General features: G+C 47.7%; 2 protein-coding genes across 2 annotated transcripts in view; one reads left to right on the forward strand and one right to left on the reverse strand.

The window, feature by feature from the left end:
* The window catches only part of PFKM (phosphofructokinase, muscle), a 53,709-nt gene extending 48,103 nt beyond the window's left edge, over nt 1–5,606 (forward strand). Inside the window, exons 19-23 of the mRNA XM_026660710.1 lie at nt 352–413; nt 1,252–1,363; nt 2,005–2,104; nt 3,904–4,009; nt 4,985–5,606. Coding sequence (XP_026516495.1) covers nt 352–413; nt 1,252–1,363; nt 2,005–2,104; nt 3,904–4,009; nt 4,985–5,132 — 528 coding nt within the window. The 3' untranslated portion in view covers nt 5,133–5,606. The remainder of the gene's footprint in view (nt 1–351; nt 414–1,251; nt 1,364–2,004; nt 2,105–3,903; nt 4,010–4,984) is intronic.
* Nucleotides 5,607–8,848: 3,242 nt separating this feature from the next.
* On the reverse strand, nt 8,849–17,188 carry ASB8 (ankyrin repeat and SOCS box containing 8). The gene is made up of 3 exons (XM_024207141.3): nt 17,032–17,188; nt 12,220–12,324; nt 8,849–11,445 (listed from the first exon to the last, which is right to left on the reverse strand). Exons 1-3 carry the CDS (start codon nt 17,146–17,148, stop codon nt 10,813–10,815), a joined length of 855 nt encoding a protein of 284 aa, XP_024062909.1. The 5' UTR covers nt 17,149–17,188; the 3' UTR covers nt 8,849–10,812.
* Nucleotides 17,189–17,439: the final 251 nt, after the last annotated feature.

Genomic DNA, 17,439 nt, shown 5'->3' on the forward strand with positions numbered 1-17,439 from the left:
GAGAGGAGTACGCGGCATCGACGGGGGAGCCTGCCTGCCGCGTCTGGACCCGCGGTAAGTTCGAACTAAGGTACTTCGACTTCAGCTACGTTATTAACGTAGCTGAAGTTGCGTACCTTAGTTCGAAGTGGGGGGTTAGTGTGGACCAGGCCTAAGTATACATCACACGGGCATTTCTGCAGCCTAGTTAGCTTTAGCTGAGCTTTATCGACTGACCGGAGATGCTTTCCCGCCCCCCGAGATGGGGATTTGCATTTACTCCTTTAAAAATTTGCTTTTAAAATATCTGGATTTGCTTAAAAAAAATTCACAGGAATCTAAGAAGCCTCCTGCTCTTTTCTACATTAACAGGTTAACGTCGAGCATCTGTGTGAGAAAATGAAGACCACAGTGAAGAGAGGCCTGGTGTTGAGGTAACCAGCATCAAAACAAGTCAGGCTGGGGACAGTCACAGGCTGCAGCAGGGGCCAGTGGCTGAAGTGCTGGACCAGGACTTAGGAGACCTGGGTTCTGTTCCTGGCTTTGCCACAGCCTTGCTGGCTGACTTAGGGCAAGTCACTTGCCTTCTCTGTCTAGCAATTTCCTCAGCTGTACCCCAGGGATGAGGACTTTCCCCTCTCGTAAAGCACTTTTCCATGAACAGCATTAGATAGTCCATATTACGGCGGACGCCTCTTACGTGGGATGTATATTCCACAGCCTGTATTAACAATGGTGCTATGAGGGGATGGACAGCAATCAGAATCCTGGTGCAATAAGCTATAAGGCAACATTTTCAAAAGCACCTAAACCACTTAGGCCCAGATCCGCAAAGGTTTTTAGGTGCTCATTTATTTCAATAGGAATTAGGCACCTAAATACCTCTGAGGATCTGGGCCTTAGAAAAGCAGGTTCCATTGACTTTCAATGGCATTTAGTAATTTTGGGAATGTTCTCCAGATCTGTCTAGGGAAAAGATCTGCTCATCTCCCTGCATGACATGCCCTGGCATAACGGTAAAAAAAAACCTTCCAGCCGCACTCACAAATGAAAACCGTAGGCAATACAGGCCCAGCATACTTCCAAAGGGCTGACCCTGAGCTGCCATCCAGCTCTGCCTCACCAGTCTATATTTCTCTCTTTGTGAAACCTCCTTCCTGCCCCAGTTTTTCCCCAGTCACCCAATGCTTTAAAGCCACTTACTTGAGTATCCTGGCTCTGTCTGTCGTGTCCACCCCTCATTCACTTGGGCTTTCGTGTTTGTTCTCACAGGAATGAGAAGTGCAACGAAAACTACACCACCGACTTCATCTTCAACCTGTATTCGGAGGAAGGGAAAGGCATCTTCGAGAGCAGGAAGAACGTCCTAGGACACATGCAGCAGGTACACACGAAGCTGGTGAGGTAGCGCGGCCTAGTGGATGGGGCACTAGACGGGGACTCAGGAGACCCGAGTTCTGGTCCCAGCTTTGCCACTCGGCTGGTGAGTGACCTTGTCCTGCCCTTTGGCTGCTTAGACTGAGCTCTTCATACCAGGGCCTGTCTCGGTACCGCTCGGCACAATGGAGCCCGGATCTCAGTCAGGGCCATTATAATACGCTAAATAACAGAGGCCGCTCTCCTCTAGACAGCAAAGCCCTTCTCACTTCAGTACCATCTTTCCTCTGCCCTATTGCTTCATCCAAGTGACCCAAACCTCTGGAAAGCAGCAGTTGGATTGGCTTCCAGCAACACCACCTTAAAGAGCCAATAGCAGCTCTTCTGGGCTCCCAAATCCTCTGGTGGGAGAGAACAGTTCTAGATGGGAATCGCCTTGCTGGGCCAAGTGCTGGGGGTCTTGGTGTTGATCACAGGTGCTGGCATTGGGGGTTGGTACAGTGTCCAGAAGCAATAGCCCTTGTACAATTTTTTCTGCCTTCCGGGTCGGTGATGCGCCAGGTATCCCGTTGAAAGGCAGCGAGTTCTCCCTGTTGTCAGGACTCTTCTTGCCTGAAACCAAACTGACTCTCTCGGTGCGAATGGCAGGGTGGGACGCCGACTCCCTTCGACAGGAACTTTGGAACTAAGATGGGTGCGAAGTCTGTGGCATGGCTCACCGGAAAAATCAAGGAATACTCCAGGCATGGTAGGTTACCCATCACAGTGGGAAGAGACCCTATGGCCCAGGCAGAGCCATCCACCTACCTTTCTGTGCAGTAGTTGGGTGCACATGTCACATGCTTTCCCGGCTACATTCACGGGTGGATAAAAATTGATTTTAAAAAAAATCTGATTTTTATTTAAATGGGATTTGTTATTGAAATTAAATCCATTTTTCTTTAAAATTAATTTCAAATTTAACAACCTACCTGAGGCCTAAACTTACTATAATCTTTTAAAAACATTTAAATTAAATAAAAAATATTCAAACAGTACATGATTGCTGTCGAAGTTTTAAAGAAAGTCAAACCACTGAATGGGGGGAAAGCACCTGGAACTAGAGTTTGCTGAAGTGCTAAACCAGCTTTTAACAGCAATGGCCTCTGCTGCAAGCGCAGAGAGTCTGTTTTCTTCAATTCAGTTTATTCAACTAGTTCAGCTCCATGATTAGTTCGTCTGAAGTTGAGGAACTGATTGGGAGTTGAAAAAAGCAGGAAAGTTTGTTTTCCTCTTTCCATCTAGGGTGACCAGACAGCAAGTGTGAAAAATCGGGACGGGGTGGGGGGGTAATAGGAGCCCATATAAAAAAAAAGCCCAAATATCAGGACTGTCCCTATAAAATCGGGACATCTGGTCACCCTATTGGCAATCCACACTGGGGCTGTTGCTTCTCTGCCAGCTGCTTGGGGGCAGCTGTGTGGGTAGCTGTGTGTTGCCGTAGCTGTGTGGGTCCCAGGATATTTGAGACAAGGTGGGTGAGTGTTGCATTTACAGCATAGTGGGTGAAGGCGCTGCCGCCACCTAGTGGCAGAGGTTGAGAACTGTAAGTTCTCAGTGCATTTTCACAAAGGTGGTAACCCTAACGCAGCGCATTTAGGACCTGGTTTTTCACAGGCAAGGAGGGTGTTTCAGACTGTGGGAGAGCAGCTGGGTGGGGAGGCAGCTCCTCTTTTCTGCTGGGGGGGGGGCGGGGAGAAACACAGACGCGAGTACAAGCGCTAGGACCAGCGCTGGCCCTAGGAACTGCAAGAGCCTGTGTCACAGACACCTAGGGTACATTTGGGGGAGAAGAGAATTTGGCTGTTCAAAAACTGCTGAGCAGAGACCTAACAGAGGCTGGGATGAGGCTTACGGTACCAAAACAGTGTGGCCTAGAGCATTGGGCGGACTCCGGAAATATGGGGGCACCTGTTGGGTGACCTGGAACACGTCACATCCCCTCTCTGTGCTTCAGTTTCCCCATCTGTATAATGGGGATAACGAAACTGACCTTTGTAAAGCGCTTTGAGATCGACTGATGAAAAGAGCTAGGCATTATTACAGAACGTGGAGCAGCAGGCAGCTTAGCGCGTGAGGAGGTGGTTAGAAATGAATTGCCGGGGCCGCTAAGGTCACCAAATGCGGTGAGGAGGAAGGATCCTTGCATCCAGTTGTGCTTTTCACTTACTTTGAATTCACCTAGCGTCAGTCTCCAGGAACATACAGATTTCAAAATCCTCATGTCCTCAGGGATATTCGCCCCATGCAATCAGTGGGCAGGGTGGAACCTGTTTCCAGGCAGAATGAATGGCTCAGGGGACTGGGCAATCCCATAGCATTCAGCAAGAGGCCTCACTGTCACATTTGAGGGTGGCCTCAGGCTGCCTTGCTTTGTTCTCTGCCTCCTTGTCCAGGTTTTTGCCTCCTCTGCACATGCACTTGGGCACAGAATCAGCGAGCTGCAGCAGATGAACTGGAGGGCTGGGTACTGAAGTACTAAGATGGTTTCACTCCAATTCCTTGCAGGTCGTATCTTTGCCAACACCGCGGATTCAGCCTGCCTCCTGGGCATGCGCAGACGGAGTCTCGTCTTCCAGCCACTCGCCGAACTCGAAGAACAGACAGATTTTGAGTAGGTTTTCCAAATATTCTCCCCCTTTCCTGTGCATCTACCACACTGGTGATGAATTGACGAGCAAGGGAGGATATGAAAACAACATTTGAAAGGGTTAGGAAGCAAGGAGGGAGGTTGTAGAGGGCTGGTCTCTAATTAGGACACAGGAATATCATAGGCTGAACATCAGGTAAGTCTTCCAACTGGGGAGCGCTCTCAGCGTGCAGAATAGCATCCCAAGAGAAGTGGTGGAAGCCCCACTGCTCAACTCATTTAAGAAACCGACGGGAGAAGACAGTGTAAGGGTACAGAGCAGTTGTGCCGTAAAGACCACGATCAGCGTGAAGAAGGGCTTTTGAATCCAGCAGACAAAGGAGTAACAAGCCCCAGGAGCTGGAAGTTGAAGCTAGATAAAAATCACGTGGCTGGAAATAAAAACGTGTGCCTTAAACCAGAGTAATTAAACAATGGGAACAGCCTCCCAAGGGACACAGCGGATCCTCTCTCACGTGGAGTCTTTAAAATCCAGGACTGCGGATCTTCCTAAACGTGATGCTCTAGCTCAACCAGAAACGACAGGCTCACGGAAGGAATCACCTGTGAGAGGCCAAGTTGATCAGAATGTCCCATCTGACCTTGAAATCTATTAATAAAGTCAATTGCCTGCCTGCTCCCAGAGTTATTTCCTGTGGGAGCAGTAGCTCACCCAGCCCCTGGGTGGGGATCATTGCTTTGACCTTCCTGGTAACTCCTCGAAATCTTTTCTAAAGTATATTAGCACATGAATGAGCAGCAGCATGCGTATGCCTGTGTGATACAGAGGCGAGGATTAAAGAGTCGCTGCTGATCACAATTATTTTCTTTTCTCTGTAGGTTCCCCTACCATGCTCAGAGTATCTGAGCACCTTCCAGTAATGCATCAAGCGACATGCCTAACGTGTGTCCTATGTTCGGGAGTGGTTTTTACAATATACATTCCTTTCTCCCCAACAGGCACCGCCTCCCCAAACAACAGTGGTGGCTAAAACTTCGTCCGATCTTAAAGATTCTGGCCAAATACAAGGCCGACTTGGATACCTCCGAGAAAGCCCACCTGGAACACATCACGCACAAGGGGGTGCCTGCTGAAGCCAACATCTGAACCACTGGTGAGGCAACACAGCTGGAACAAGAGCCGATCTGCCTCTGAAAATAGCTTTTGGCATCAGGGACCTCTGAAATAAAGTTCTCACTGTTTTAGCTCACGTCCCCAGGTCAGCATGCAGCAGTCTAGCATTTATACAGTAGTTGGGGCTGCAGTCAGCCACGTGTGTGTATGAAAACAAGACACACAACTTACAGGACGGCAATGCAATATCCTGGTATATATAACTGCCTAATTTACTGGTTACAAAACAGTTTTGAAATGCACTTTCTGGGGCTGATTTAGCTTCCACAGGATAGTTTAAATGGATGCGTCGATCAGGCTTCTTTTACATCCAAGTTAATTATTTTTAAATGTTAGAGTCTAATGTATGTAACGGTTTTAAAAGAAACCCTCCGTGTTTCTGAACTGGCTCGTGTTATGGCAGGAAGTGCCAGCGAAATGAGAATAAACGCTATGGGTAGAATTATAGAGCACCTCTCTGGTTTTAACTTCTCCAGACACTTGAATGAACAGGAATCGTTTGACCAGGGAGTTGCCTGCATCAACCTGTCTGAATCCTGTTACTAATTTATAGTACGGTAGCACCTAGGAGCCCCAGTCACGGATCGGACCTCACTGTGTTAGGTGCTGTACAAACACACAACAAAACGACAGTCCCTTCCATAAGAGCTTATAAGGGTCTGTCTACGCTGCAATCAGTCGGAGGTGTGGACTGCAGCCCATGTAGGCATCCCCGAGATCGCTTGCTAAAGCAGCGGCGTAGCCATGGCGGCGATATGAGCTCGCTACTGGAGTATGTACGCAGGGTCTGGGTGGGATTCTACTTCTACTTTTCTAGCAAGCTACTTCAATCAAACCCATGCCCGAATACTTAACCGATCAATGCACTATGAATGCCACTGTTCGAACACACTCTAGGCACCATCTGTTCACGTCCAGCTAGCTGGATGCTTCACATAGCACTGTATCTGAGCACCTCACGTTCTCTAGTGGAATTTATCCTCAACACCCTTCTGCAGCACAGAACTATGAGCCCCCTAGCTGGGGAAACAGAGGCCCAGAGTCGACTAGGTCACCCAGTGGCAGAGGTGGGAATGCAACCCAGCTCTCCAGAAGCCTAGTCTACACTAGTAAAGGATTACCTGTATAGCTGTCCTGGCAAACCTTCCTTGTGCAGATGCATCTCATACTGGCTGGCGCCGGGCTAGCTTATACCAGCTCCTCGAGTGACATAACCTATGCCAGCAAAAGCACTTTTAAGCTGGTATCACTGCATCTACATTAGGGCTTTTGCCGGTATAGAAAGGTCACCAAAAGAGAGTCACTCCCCTAACCAACATTGCTATGCTGGCAAAAGAATCTAATGGAGACCTGGCCTGAGTCCTAGTCCCCTAGCCTATAATGCCCCCCCAACCATGATCCCTCCCCCTCCAGGATGACAATTCCATATCACAACACACAGCAGCCGGTAGTTCCCAGGAGCTGAGGCCAGAGCCAAAGAATGTTACAGATACCATCTCTACCAGCTTTGTCACACACATGTGAATTCAAGCCCTTTATCCCCTCCACGGGACAGTGGAGGCTCACATGAGCACTGCTGCTAATACCTCCATTTGAAAGGTCACACTGCAGGGGAGGTGCTAACGGGTCAGCTACCTGGACAAATGTAGGGTGACCAGACAGCAAGTGTGAAAAATCAGGACGGGGGAGGAGGGTAATAGGAGCCTATGTAAGAAAAAAAACCCAAAATCAGGACTGTCCCTATAAAATCAGGACATCTAGTCACCCTAGACAAATGCCAACAGTTGCGCTAAACAAGCCCTCCTCAGGAAGAGAATCCTGGTCTCTGGAGGGGCCGGAGGATTGAAATTCAGGCTGAAGAGGAGAGTCGGTGGAAATTTCTCCCCCCTGCTCAATTTTTACAAGAATTTCAAAACAAAAATTTTGAATTTTTTTTTTCCAGTGTGAACTAGGGTCTGGTTTTTAAAATAAGCTTTTCTAGAAAAGAGGAAACAAAACAAAAACTCCCCTCCAGAAAAAGATGTCTGTCTGTTTTTTCCTCACTCCCTTTAGTTTTGTTTTGTTTAAGACGAGCGGAATATTTCCCACCAAAACAACAAATTGGGGTTCCTCTCCCCAAAAAAGATTTTCCCAAAACACACTTACCCTTTTTCAACCAGCTCTGAGGTTGGCTTCTCCTGGCACTAGCTAAGCTGATGGTCCTCATGGCTCTTCTGACCAGTAGCTAAATACCCTCTGACATACTGAGACCCATCAGGCCCCATCATCCAAAGGGCAAAGGCTAGCTTCCCCTCCATTTTCAGCTGCTTCCCAAATAGGGCAAAACTCTGGGAGATTCTCAGAACATTGCTGGTCTACCGTCCAGCTTCATATTCGCAAGGAGACCGGCGTAACGAGAACGGTCTTGTAGCACTTCTCAAGCTTTAGCACTGAACTAATTCTACAAGTGAGGACTTTCCCTTGAGAGCAGCACTGCCCAGGAGTCTGATCCTGGGCGCATCAGCGGCAGCCACACCGCTGAACGCAGCTGGTTAAGGAATGGAGTAGCGAGGCCAGAAGAGAGCAGTTTCCTGAGATGGGGAGGGATCCTGGAGCAAGTGGTTTAAGGATGGTAGATACAAGAGCTGGCTTATTTGAAGAGAACGGCTGGAGGAGGTATAATGTAGGACTGGAGACCTCAGTCACCGAGAAGGAGAAAGAAGGATTAAAGCACATATATCAATGAGACCAAGTGAACGTCACTTGAACGGCCGGAGAGAAAGCAACAAGGAGAAACTGAGTTATTCCTTAAAGGACTGGCTGGGATCTAGACAGTCACTCATTCTCCTAAGCATCCCCATGTGCCGAGCCACCTTTCTGCAGCTCGCTAACAGTAAGGCTCAGAAAGCTTTCGCAGGCAGCCTGCTCTTCGCTGTGTTTCTCCATGAGAACTCCTCGGAGAGCAGTCATTATAGAGCTGATCTCGCTCTCCGAGAAATGCTGCGATTGTTGCCAGAATAGCAAAAGGATTTGTGAAGAGTCTCAGGGCACGTCTACACTACACAATGAAGTCGATATACAGCCACCGCAGTAGTTCATTTGATTTTTAAGGTCCACACTAGCTCCTTCGGTCAGCGGTGTGCGTCCTCACCAGGAGCGCACGCACGGATTTAACTGACTCTCCTCTCCCACCCCAATCCCTCACCAGGAGGTAGCCCAGGCTTGGGCTCCCCTCACCCCCCCCCCCCCCCCCCCTCCCTCACCGGGCAGCAGGCCAGGCTCAGAATCTCCTTCCCTCAGTGGGTGGCGGGGCTCCAGCTGTCAGCCCCATGAGGCAACAGGCAATGTAAGCAATGCAGTGCCTACACTTTCACTGCGTCAACCTAACTACATCGATTTAAGCGCTACACTTCTCGTGGAGGTGGAGTTATTAGGTCGGTGTAGTGGGCGCGTTACATTGGCGGGAGCAACATTTTAGTGTAGACACTTACCGTTAGGTCCATATATGGCACTACTCTGTAGCATAGACCAGGCCTGAGTAACAAAGCCAATTTAATAGGGAGAGAATCCCAAAGTACCCAGACAGCATCAGTGACAAGATAGCTAGCACAGAAGCAGCTGCTTAGAGTCGGTGTTGAGTGGTTTATTTTTGTAACTATAAAATACAGAGAGCAACAAGACAAATCACTACAGAAACCAGAAGTGGGGGGGGGGGGGGGGGAGAGAGTGTTTCATGGTTCCCGGCAGAGTTTTATATACAGAAGCCCTTTCCAACAGCCCCTTTTCCTATTTTGGAACGTTCTCCCTATTGGATGTTGTCACTCTGTGTTTCAGGGAACGCCCCCATTGAAAACAGAGTCTTGTTAAAAACGGGGCAGCCTGAGGAATTGCTGATCAGTTCTCCCTCCTGGAAGTGCTGCGAGCTCTCACACGCTGCCCTCAAAAAAATCAGTGAAATGGCATGTGGGATAGCGTAAAACCAAGTGCCAGACTTTAACCAAAACACCTTCAAACGTGTTAGTGAGAGTGAATGTGTCACAGAAACCAAGTGCCTAGGATTACAAGCTGGGAACCCCTCCCATCGCTCCAGAGTACATTCACACCAGGCAGGACTGGAGATCAGTTGGGCAGGGCACCACCACCACTGGGAGATGCGAAAAGCATGTTCTCAGCAGGGTGATCTCCTGAAGCAGAGAAAAGCCCTCACCACGGAGCAGCCTCACACTGCACTTTGGCATCTAGTTCTTTCACCAGAGGACTTGACCCATTTGAAGTGCAGGATTTTGAGAGGGGCTGTTCATTAGGACAGAGTGTGGTTGTTGCTGATTGTATTTTCAAGAGGGCGCATCCTTTATATTGTAAGAATCCCATAACTCTCCCCACTTTAATACCTCCCCCTCCCCAGCCCTACAATCACACCCACACAGCACTGCTTAAGAGCCACCGTTACTGCAGTCGTGGGCAAGGACAGCTCCACCGGCACCTTTCTGAAATCAGTCGGAGACGATGCAGTTCAGTGGCTCCGGAAAGTGCTGCTAGATCCCAGCAGCAGTGTTGGCGGCTACTCTTTCCTTACCGATTCCGCAGCAGTAGTGAGCCGGGAGACCTCTCTTACTGGTGCTACGGGAGCACCAAGGAGTCACAGGCCCACCCCACCCTGCTCTCGGAAAACGTCTGCGTTGTTAGGAACACGTTTAAAGTATCTCCTTCCCCCACAATTAAGAGCTGATGCATCTTAGAAATAATAAGTGGGGGGAGGGAAATCTCCCAGTGCATGTTGTGAAGGAAAAACCGGTGTCTCTCCAGACAGGGCTTACCTTCCCTACAGTTCTCCATCTCTGCTCATGACTCGGTTCATGACTCCCTCCATCCAGAGAGCTGAGTGCTGTGCTTTAGGCTTGGGGAGGTGCAGTGCGGAAAGCACTGATTAGAGATACAAACACTCTGTAGGAAGGAGCTCTCCTTCCAAGGTCTAGGAAAAAACACAAACTGAATACGTGTGCTTGGGGTGGGAGCTACCACTAAAACTAACTACTGCCTGGTTGACGCCGTCGAGACAGCACAGACGCTGACTGGCACCAGCTCACTTCCTCCAAGAGGCAAGAGCAACCATGTGGGATTTTCCCATGCTCCAAGACTCCCTCTCGTACTTAATTCCTTCCAACAGGAATAGATCCCCCTGGCCTGCTCTCCACACCTAATTGAGAAGGCATCTAGCCCACCTAGTCTCCAGAAAGCAGGATGATAATTTGTCTCTCTGTGGCAGGGAAGGTGACGGATTCTGTTCCGCAATGTCTTGTGAGACGGCTGGTGGCTTGGTACTGAACTCGGAGAGGAATCCAGAGGCTGGAGATGGGGAACAGGTCCGTGCAGGAAGAAATAGCACAAGTATTTCCCCCCACACACACCTTTTAAGCCATCAGTAGTGCCAGCTGCCACCATGGAGGTCGCCGTCCTGTATGGTGCTCTGGGCGAGACAGGAGAGGGAGCCCTAGAACCTGGAGTAATCTTGGATGGTGACTGGTCATCAGCTTGACCATCAGAGCGAGGAGGAGGAACCCAGTGTCTGTGATGTCACGGATCGAGTCACAAATCTAGTTATGTTACTGGCATCCCCATAAAGCATAAGGAATGGGGGGGCAGTGAATCAAGCACAGAACCCCCTAGAATTCGCTTATCTAAGGAGCAACAGATATTCTTTCAGGGACTCAGGCAAAGGAAGCTCCTTCACTGCATCCGGCAGGAACTGGACTCCCAGGCTACGCCGCAGGGCATAGCGAGACAGTGTCTTTAAGGTACCTGGGACGGAGCAGAGCAGGGTCAGTTTTTCACACAGCTGCTGATCTCTCATAACCTCCCTGGGCATATTACCATTTTTTCTTAAATCAAAGTGTCCAATAGCTCTGTGAAGAAGATCAAAGCAAGAATCTTCTCGCTCGGTACCAAGTCCTCTGACCAACAACGCAACCAGCCTAGATATCGGCGTCTGGCCTTTCAAATTAACCACCCTGACCTCCGCTCCGAAATCCAGGAGTATGCTCACGCTCTCTAGGTTCCCCTTCATGGCAGCCCAGCTCAGGGGTGTGTCGTCATTATAATCCCGAGCATTAACCAAGGCGCCGTTCTCCAAAAGCGTTCGGACGCACTCTGCATTGTTTTTAAAGGCAGCCCAATGGAGGGGAGTGTCCTTGTTCCCATCCAGCGCACTGGGGTTTGCGCCGTATTCTAAGAGGATCTCTACGCAGGTCTCATCTTTTTCTGCTGCATAATGAAGGGCTGTTCGGTTGTACCCGTCAAGGGCGTTGACCTGCAGAGACAGGAATAGATTCTTGGGAGATGGGTATTACGCATTAACAGATCTTTGAGTGGGATTTGCAGAACACTCGGCATTAACCTAACTCTGCTCCCACTGAAGTTTGTGAGAGTTTTACCAGTGTTCGCAGCATTAACTCTGTATTGCAATACTCTGACAACGTAGGAATTTTCACCTCTGTTTTACAGCAAAGGAAACTCAGGCACAGGGGGGTCAGTGACTTGCCCAAGATCACACAGGAAGCTTGTGCTAAAGTCAATAACGTAACCTAGAGCTTCAAACACCCAATCCTAGGCATTAGCCACAAAACCTCCTTCCTCTCCAAAGTGTGTGTGTGTGTGTGTGTGTGTGTGTGTGTGTGTGTGTGTGTGTGTGTGTGTCAAACTGCAGACACACGCTCCCAAAAACGGTACGGAAAGACTTCCCGAATTGTGTAACATCAGCTGTGCAGCTCTGTAAGTGCACATTTGCCAGACTAGGGCATAAGGCAGATGCCATTAATACAAGTCACTGAACTATATACACGTGCTGTACATCTACACAACTTTAAGCCTTTGTAGTTAAAATACATCCTTTCAAGATCATGGTACAGTAACTATGGTTCATTGAGAACGAGACACATGCCAAGACCGAAGGTTTTTTTTAATAGTTTGGCTGCAAGCTGATTTTCTTGCAAACTACAGAGCGTCTTTACTGTGGCTGCATCAGCTCCCAACTGAACGGCTCTCCTGTATCCAGTTTAAAGGAATGTTTTTTAAACCCTTTTACCTCCGCTCCTTTTTGCAGCAGTAGTTCAACACAATCCGCATCGGCAACCATACAAGCGCAGTGTAGCGGCTTCAGAATGCCGTGCATACAGTTAACGTCGGCTCCCTGAGGAAAAACCGGGAATAGCGAATGGCGTTAGTAAATGCATCTGTTCCGGCCCATTTTACATCATGGCCTCTGTCGCATACACATACCAGTTAAATGGGAGAGATGCCCACACCGGATGCTACATACTGAGATGGTTACAGTATCAATGGAACCTTATTATAAAGTGTTTCTAAACAGATGTTCCAAGCATATTACATTCATGAGTAATAGGTAATTTTTTGTATTAGAACCTGCAACTCCGACCGCTGTCTAGATCCTCACATCCAGGCCACATCTAAATCTTGCAGCTTCTATCAGTCTTTGTAATTTACTCCCCTTTGTTGCTACTATGGCTCTGAAGAGGAGTTCTCTCCCCCGTCCTAAGAGCTGCCCTTATCTCAAGCTGAGGACAAAGTTCAGATCAACACCTTAGCAACCCATGGCCCTAATAAACCTTGATTGCTAGCCACTGGTGTCACAGTTAGCAGGAGCACTGCACCTCTATCATCATCCGATCCTGTTCAATGCACCCCCCACCCTCAGGCCTCTAGCAGTCACCTGGCTGGGGATGGAGTCATACGATTCTCCTACTCTCAGAGCAGGCCCTGGGTCGCAGTCTCCTGGTACTAACCATGGTTGTCTCAGCAGGTCTGACTTGGGCTCAGACGCTGCAGTTCTTTTCCCTTCAGGGTACCAATAGTGGTAGCCAGTGACCACACAGCCTCCTTAAAGCCAAGTATCATTTACTTAAAACAAGAGCGTTCTAGAGAAAACATCTTTAAAACAATAAAACAGAGTATACACAGGTCTAGCTTAACCTTTTGTAATGGGCAACTTCCAGTTCCGGCAAAACAAGGTCTGCAATTTGTTGGAGACAGGATCCTTGAAGCTAGCGGCTTGCCCCATTGTCTTTAGAGTGTGCACTTGGGAGTGCTTAGCTGTGCGCTCATGCACAAACGCCACTGAATTTGAGCGTTACAGGCATAACACAAACATTGCGCTACCCCCAATATAAGTTAGATCAATACGATCACCCAGGAAATTCTAATAATGTTATGAACACTGTATGTGACCGGTCAGAGGGGAAGTTATTGTATAGCACATTATTACATATCAGCTCCGTGCCAGTCACAACTGGTATATGAGCCATCTTCCAAACAAACACGGGCAAGCAACTTGTATCAGCTGACGTTTCCTTCGGACTCAAGAATCGTTGGTGGCAATTTTATTGGACACTGAGAAAGCTGGCAGCAAGTTAGTTAACCCTTGACAAGTTCAGTTGCAGCCCCAAATTCTATTCCTGGATCGCCCTGTTTTATAGGGACAAGCCTCTGGTTCCATATACAGAGTCTGGCCTTCTGTTCATTTAAAAGGGGTTCCGGCAAAAGGCAGGGGTGGGCCTTATTCCTACTTTTCAATACTGCACCTGATCACTGGCAGCCGTTTGCCAGCAGCATACAAGGATCTGACACATTAGCACTGGCAAACAAACTTATATAACGCAGATGCCTCCCAGCTAATCTCAGGTTAAGGTGTGTCCTGCACCTGTATGATTTTGAAGTACGGTTCAGCTACAGAATACACTGCATGAAGCCAGGGATTCTGCCCACTTCAAAAGGCTTCCTTAATCACCAAGCTGATTTATGGCACTTTTGCTGGGCTTCCTTAACCTCGAAATACCTGGGGATTAAAAGAGCTCAGCAGCTGCTTGAATCAGTCAAGGCTAATCTGGACCCTCTGCCATTTTACCAGAAAGGGAGTAATCTGAAACTCTGACAAGTGCTTCGCCCCTTCCTTTGCAGTGGGCTGAGCATATTGTACAGTTTAATTTTAAGAATAAGGTTTGGAAGAGTTTGACATTTAAGCATTTGAACAATATGCAGAATCTCAGTTCTAGGTGCCTTGCTCTGGATCACTTATAACATAACTAAACAGCCCCCCCCACACACAATTTTCTCCGCTTCTCCCATGGAGCCAGAAGTGACATGACATTCCCAAAAAAACAACAAGGAGTCTGGTGGTCCTTAAAGACTAAGGGTACGTCTATACTTACCTCCGGGTCCGGCGGTAAGCAATCGATCTTCTGGGATCGATCCCGGAAGTGCTCGCCGTCGACGCCGGTACTCCTGCTCGGCGAGAGGAGTATGCGGAGTCGACGGGGGAGCCTGCCTGCCGCGTGTGGACCCGCGGTAAGTTCGAACTAAGATAGTTCGACTTCAGCTACGTGAATAACGTAGCTGAAGTTGCGTATCTTAGTTCGAAGTGGGGGGTTAGTGTGGACCAGCCCTAACAGATTTATTTGGGCATAAGCTTTCATGGGGAAAAAACAGTGAACAGCGAATGGCATTAGTAAATGCATCTATTCCGGCCCATTTTACATCATGGCCTCTGTCAAATGGCGTTAGGTGCATCTGAAGAAGTGGGGTTTTTTACCCACGAAAGCTTATGCCCAAATAAATCTGTTAGTTTTTAAGGACCACCGGACTCCTCGTTGTTTTTGTGGATACAGACTAACACGGCTACCCCTCTGATACATGACATTTTCATTGATCAATGCTGGAGAAAAGTAATTGCTAGTGGTGTGTAGGAGTCTGCTTGGCAGAAAGATTCTTCTCCATCTCATTGATTATATGGCTGACTCATAGTCCTTCCACACCCCTCCATTTCCTGATACATTTCTAAGTGCCCTTCATATTCTCTCTAAGTCTCCCCCAACACACACACACACCGAACTTCTGCAGCAGCCCAAAATGACAGGAAAAAAGCTGCAAATTTTTATTACGTTAAATAGAATGAATTACAATCCATATCATACTGCATTCGTTATTTGAATATTTTGATCAAACGCACTGGATCGGGAATGCTTCCCCGGTTATCTTACACGGGGGCAGATATTTCAGAATGATGGTATTTATCACTGACAATAGCAATCGGCAGAAGATAAAGCTGAAGGCTTCGTTCATTGAATGTTGTGGGAAGAGCGAGGAATTTTATGGCAACTGGGATGAAGATGGTGGGGATTTCTGTTAATGAGAAAGGCAGGTTTGTGCAACTCCTATACCAAATGCGAGCAGGAGGATACATGGAAAGCCTGATGTCCTGTATTTTCAAATATTCTATCACTATTAAAGCTTGAATGTAGTCTAAAGCTTTGAAGTTCTGCTGTTCTGAGAGTTTTCCCCCCATGAAAAATAGGTGCTCAGGATAATTTTTAGTTGACAGTTCCAGTACAGTAGTACTTTTCTTTCTTTCTTAAGTCATCTGGAGGTAGAGACCAAGCACGAAAACTTTCATCCCTAAAGGTCAAACATTGGCATTGCCGCCTCGTTTTTAAATCGCAAGTTCTCACGTTAGTTGGTGTTTTTCTTAAAGCTCCACCTCCCAGAGCCCTGTAATTATGTGAGACTCTCAGCTTTTCTTAAAAGAAATGTTTCTGGCCCTCACAGTTATGGAGAAAAAGCTTGAAAAACATACCCCTCCAGGCTGAAGAAATACAAGGCACCAAAAAAAAAAAAACAAAAAAAAAAAAAAAAACAAAAACCCAAATTAAAAAAAAAAATCTCTATTTTTGGAGACCTGAATCATGACTTTTGAACACTTCAGATTGGCAATATGAGGGTGTGAAACCAGAGGCTAGAACAGAAAGTGTTCAATAACTAACTGTATTGGCCCAGTGATACATGTAATAAAGAAACCAAATGCAACAAGAGTAGCATGTAGCTCAGAAGACAAAGCGTCTTCTGCCTCCTGCCGGAGGCTGCATTCTCTGACAGGTTAAGGTAAACGCCAGTTACAAGCCGGTTTCTCATCCACATGAGACATAGGCGCCAACTCCGTGGGTGCTCCGGGGTGGGGATTTGGGGAAGGGGTCCAATAGGGGCAGGGAGGGGGTGGAGTTGGGGCAGGGACTTTGGGGAAGGGGTTGGAATGGGGGTGGGGAAAGGGTGGAGTTGGGGTGGGGGGGCACAAGCACCCACCGGCACCGGAGAAAGTTGGCGCCTATGCATGGCAGGGCTGCAAATTGCCTGCTACAATCCCTTGTTCTAGTACCTCCATGTAGGATTTGGAAAGGGCTGTCTGAACCCTTTGTTTACAAATTCTCCTCTGTGAAGGTCTTTATATAGCATCCATCTTCATAGTACCTTTGCCCTTAGGGAAGCAGTTTCACTCAGAGGTGAGATACAGATCAACAGAAGAGGATTTCTAGGGTGGAAGATCTGGATGAGCTCTGCAACATAATTATGGGGCGCTGAGTATTAGACACAATGCAGCAGAGTTAAATTTGTTGTGTGAACCTTACCTCTATAATTTCCCTGAATTGTGTGTGTAAGTTCTCAGCTTCAGCATTTCGACGTGGCAGTATGACTTGATATCCGCCTAGCCACCCAATCAAGCTATACATTACCTCTATTACCATAGTACTTGCAGATCCCAAACAAAATCAGAGCTCTGCTGCTCTGGACACCGTAAAGACATAGTGGGACAGTCTCTGCCCTGAATCTAGACAGACAAGACAAAGAATGAGGGGAGAAAGAAGCACAGAGAGGGTAAGCGACTTGCCCCAGGTCACACAACAGTGGGAGAGCCAGAAATAAAGCCAGGTTCATGCCCTAGCCACCGGTGCCTCTCATTCATACATACATACATTAGATGAGCTAGAGATATACAGATAGAGAAGCACAAGCTTTCAAAACACAACACTAAAGCAACATAGCATTTACGTACCCTGCTGATAAGATCTTCAACATTATCATGTGGGAAAGATCGTATGGCTGTTATAGTCCGGATCAACCGCTCTGACAAGGAGTATTTACTCTGAATGCTCTGCATAATATACCACATACTGGAACTCAAGCTCCTTCAGTTAATTCACATGCTCTAAACCGCCTGGAAAGAAAAAAAAAGTTTTAAACAAATTATTTCTCCACCCCCCTGCAAGCCACACACCAAGCATTATTCATCTCAGTAAGACGACTCAGTCTGCCCATGAGATTGGCCAGACTCCACTCCATTTCCTAGCAGCATTTATATCAACGATATTTGCTCTCTTTCTACGATTCTTTTTTAAAAGCTTCAAAACTAACGGACGTTTCCCCTTCAGACAAAGATACTTTTAATCCCTGAATTTTAACA

The sequence above is a fragment of the Terrapene carolina genome, unplaced genomic scaffold (assembly GCF_002925995.2).
Source record: "Terrapene carolina triunguis isolate 2854851 unplaced genomic scaffold, T_m_triunguis-2.0 Scaffold836, whole genome shotgun sequence".
NCBI classification, from domain to species: domain Eukaryota; kingdom Metazoa; phylum Chordata; order Testudines; family Emydidae; genus Terrapene; species Terrapene triunguis.

What these genes read in the sequence shown, in the direction of transcription:
- ASB8 (XM_024207141.3), bottom strand. Translation starts at nt 17,148, where the DNA reads ATGTGGTATATTATGCAGAGCATTCAGAGTAAATACTCCTTGTCAGAG. An exon ending in TTGAAGATCTTATCAGCAGG is followed by an intron (nt 12,325 to 17,031) that starts GTACGTAAATGC and finishes GTTTTTCCTCAG; the next exon opens with GGAGCCGACGTTAACTGTAT. An exon ending in TGCTGCAAAAAGGAGCGGAG is followed by an intron (nt 11,446 to 12,219) that starts GTAAAAGGGTTT and finishes CTGTCTCTGCAG; the next exon opens with GTCAACGCCCTTGACGGGTA.